Raw genomic sequence first — 2,500 nt, 5'->3', positions numbered from 1 at the left:
GGTGTGTAGTTGGGTCCTCAGGTCTGAGATGTCCTTCTTCAGACGGGCGTTCTCCACCAGCAGCTTCTTCTCCTCCCTCACAGAGCTGTGGAGCACTGCACACACACACACCACACACACCACACACAGGGGGGGAGTGAGTGTGTGTGGTGTGTGTGTGGTGTGTGGTGTGTGTGTGGTGTGTGTGTGGTGCGTGTGGTGTGTGTGTGGTGTGTGTGTGGGTGTGGTGTGTGTGGTGTGTGTGGTGTGTGTGTCTTACTTGCTTTCTCCCTCAGCAGCAGCACCTGCTGTGTGAAGTACTCCATGGCCTGCTCGGCTCTCCTGGGGGGGCAGCTTGGGGAGGGGGGGGGGACGGAGGGAAGGCTGGGGGAGAGAGGGGAGAGGGGAGGGGGAGAGGAGGGAGAGGGAGGGGGAGAGGGGAGGGAGGGGGGAGAGGGGAGGGGGGAGGGGAGGGGGGGGAGAAGGGGGGGGGGAGGGGGGAGGAAGGGAGAGGGGGAGAGGAGGGGGGAGGGGAGGGGAGGGGGGGGGAGGGGAGGGGAGGGGAGAGGGGTGGGGGGGAGGAATGGAGAGGGGGAGAGGAGGGGGGGAGGGAGGGGAGGGGGGGGTTGAAAAGTTGTGAGCTCAAAGATCAGAACAGTGTCTGTGTGTCATGTATGTAAAGCTATCTGACCTTTACATCTCATTCATCACACACACTCACACACACAGATCCTCCCTTTGTAAACAGTGATGACGTGTTGTGATGACGTGATTCACATGAGGATGAATGAAAGGAAGCAGACAGTGTGTGTGTGTGTGTGTGTGTGTGAGTGTGTGTGTGTGTGAGTGTGTGTGTGTGTGATTTTATGTGTATGTAAATGTTTGACGTTCATTCACTGTTCTCTTATACACAGACCAACTCATTTTCTTTGGTAAGAGTATTGACAGTTGTTTGTGATAGTCAGAGTTGCATGTGTGAGTGTGTGTGTGTGAGTGTGTGAGTGTGTGTGTGTGAGTGTGAGTGTGTGAGCGTTAGAACTATAGGAGTAGACAGCAGCTGTCTGGTCTATAAATAACATCTAGTCAACAAAGTAGGAGGCAACTACACACTGTCACACACACACTGACTTATGGAAATACACACACACTGAAACATGCAGCATGGTCTCAGTGCCTACTTGTAACTGAAGTCAAACAAAGTTGCACAGACTAAAGGTAGCCTAGGAGAGAGAGAGAGAGAGAGAGAGAGAGAGAGAGAGAGAGAGAGAGAGAGAGCGGGCGTACCTGGGTCTGGGTGGTGAGTTGTTTTCAGCCATGTTGGAGAGAGCAGAGAGAGCACAGAGACAGAGAGACAGAGCCAACTGGACTAACACATGGATCTCCCTCTCTCCCCTCTCTCTCTCTCTCTCTCTCTCTCTCTCTCTCTCTCTCTCTCTCTCTCTCTCTCTCTCTCTCTCTCTCTCTCTCTCTCTCTCTGTCTCTCTCTCTCTCTTTCTCTCTTTCTCTCTATCTCTCTCTCTTTTTCTCTGTCTTTCTCTCTCTCTCTGTCTCTCTCTCTCTCTCTCTGTCTCTCTCTCTCTCTCTCTCTCTCTGTCTCTCTGTCTCTCTGTCTCTCTCTCTCTTTCAAGCTCTCTCTCTCTGCACATAGTCCACATTCTTATGTGTCAGACCCCCACCCTTCTCCCCCTGTCCTCCCTCTCAGCTGGGGAAGGGGTCTGTCAGACCTGGAGTTCTCTCTCCCTCCCTCCCTCCCTCCCTCCCTCCCTCCCTCCCTCCCTCCCTCCCTCCCTCCCTCCCTCCCTCCCTCCCTCTCTCTCTCTCTCTCTCTCTCTCTCTCTCTCTCTCTCTCTCTCTCTCTCTCTCTCTCTCCTCCTCCCTCCCTCCCTCCCTCCCTCCCTCCCTCCCTCCCTCCCTCCCTCTCTCTCTCTCTCTCTCTCTCTCTCTCTCTCTCTCTCTCTCCTCCTCCCTCCCTCCTTTCCTCCCTCCCTCCCTCCCTCCCTCCCTTCTCCCTCCCTCACCCATGTTTGTTATGTTTCTGTTTGACTTCCTGGAACAGTGCCTCTATGTGGAGGGACACAGTACTGCATCCTGTTAACCAGTTAAAGGATGTGTGTGTGTGTGTTTGTGTGTGCCTTTTGAACTCAGGAATCTGTTCCGGCCAAAACATAAACCAAGTCGTCCAGCACTTCCTGGGTCCTCCCACACACACACACACACACACACACACACACACACACACACACACACACACAACCTATGTCAGTTAGGTTAGAAAACAGGTGTGAATGACAAATCACTGGACAGGTAAATTACTGCTCCCTCCCTCCCTCCCTCCCTCCCTCCCTCCCTCCCTCCCTCCCTCCCTCCCTCCCTCCCTCCCTCCCTCCCTCCCTCCCTCCCTCCCTCCCTCCCTCCCTCCCTCCCTCTCTCCCTCCCTCTTTCTCTGTCACTCTCAGGGTCCTTCCTATAGGCGACATGAAGAGGGGGGCATTTCCCCAAGTGCATCCATTAATCAACGCTC

General features: G+C 54.6%; 1 protein-coding gene across 1 annotated transcript in view; it reads right to left on the bottom strand.

Annotated features, from left to right (window-relative positions):
* The window catches only part of aimp1b (aminoacyl tRNA synthetase complex interacting multifunctional protein 1b), a 2,526-nt gene extending 980 nt beyond the window's left edge, over positions 1–1,546 (bottom strand). Inside the window, exons 1-3 of the mRNA XM_084691642.1 lie at positions 1,264–1,546; positions 260–363; positions 1–95 (exon numbers count right to left, since the gene is read on the bottom strand). The exon at positions 1–95 is cut by the window's left edge and continues 19 nt beyond it. Of these exons, the coding sequence (XP_084547768.1) occupies positions 1–95; positions 260–363; positions 1,264–1,295 (231 nt within the window). The 5' untranslated portion in view covers positions 1,296–1,546. The remainder of the gene's footprint in view (positions 96–259; positions 364–1,263) is intronic.
* Between the last annotated feature and the right edge of the window lie 954 nt (positions 1,547–2,500).

The sequence above is a fragment of the Hypomesus nipponensis genome, chromosome 25, assembly GCF_054491055.1.
Source record: "Hypomesus nipponensis isolate SF chromosome 25, ASM5449105v1, whole genome shotgun sequence".
Taxonomy (NCBI): Eukaryota; Metazoa; Chordata; class Actinopteri; order Osmeriformes; family Osmeridae; genus Hypomesus; species Hypomesus nipponensis.
The sequence above is the reverse complement of the archived record's forward strand: the minus strand, read 5'-3'. Positions and strand labels throughout refer to the sequence as shown.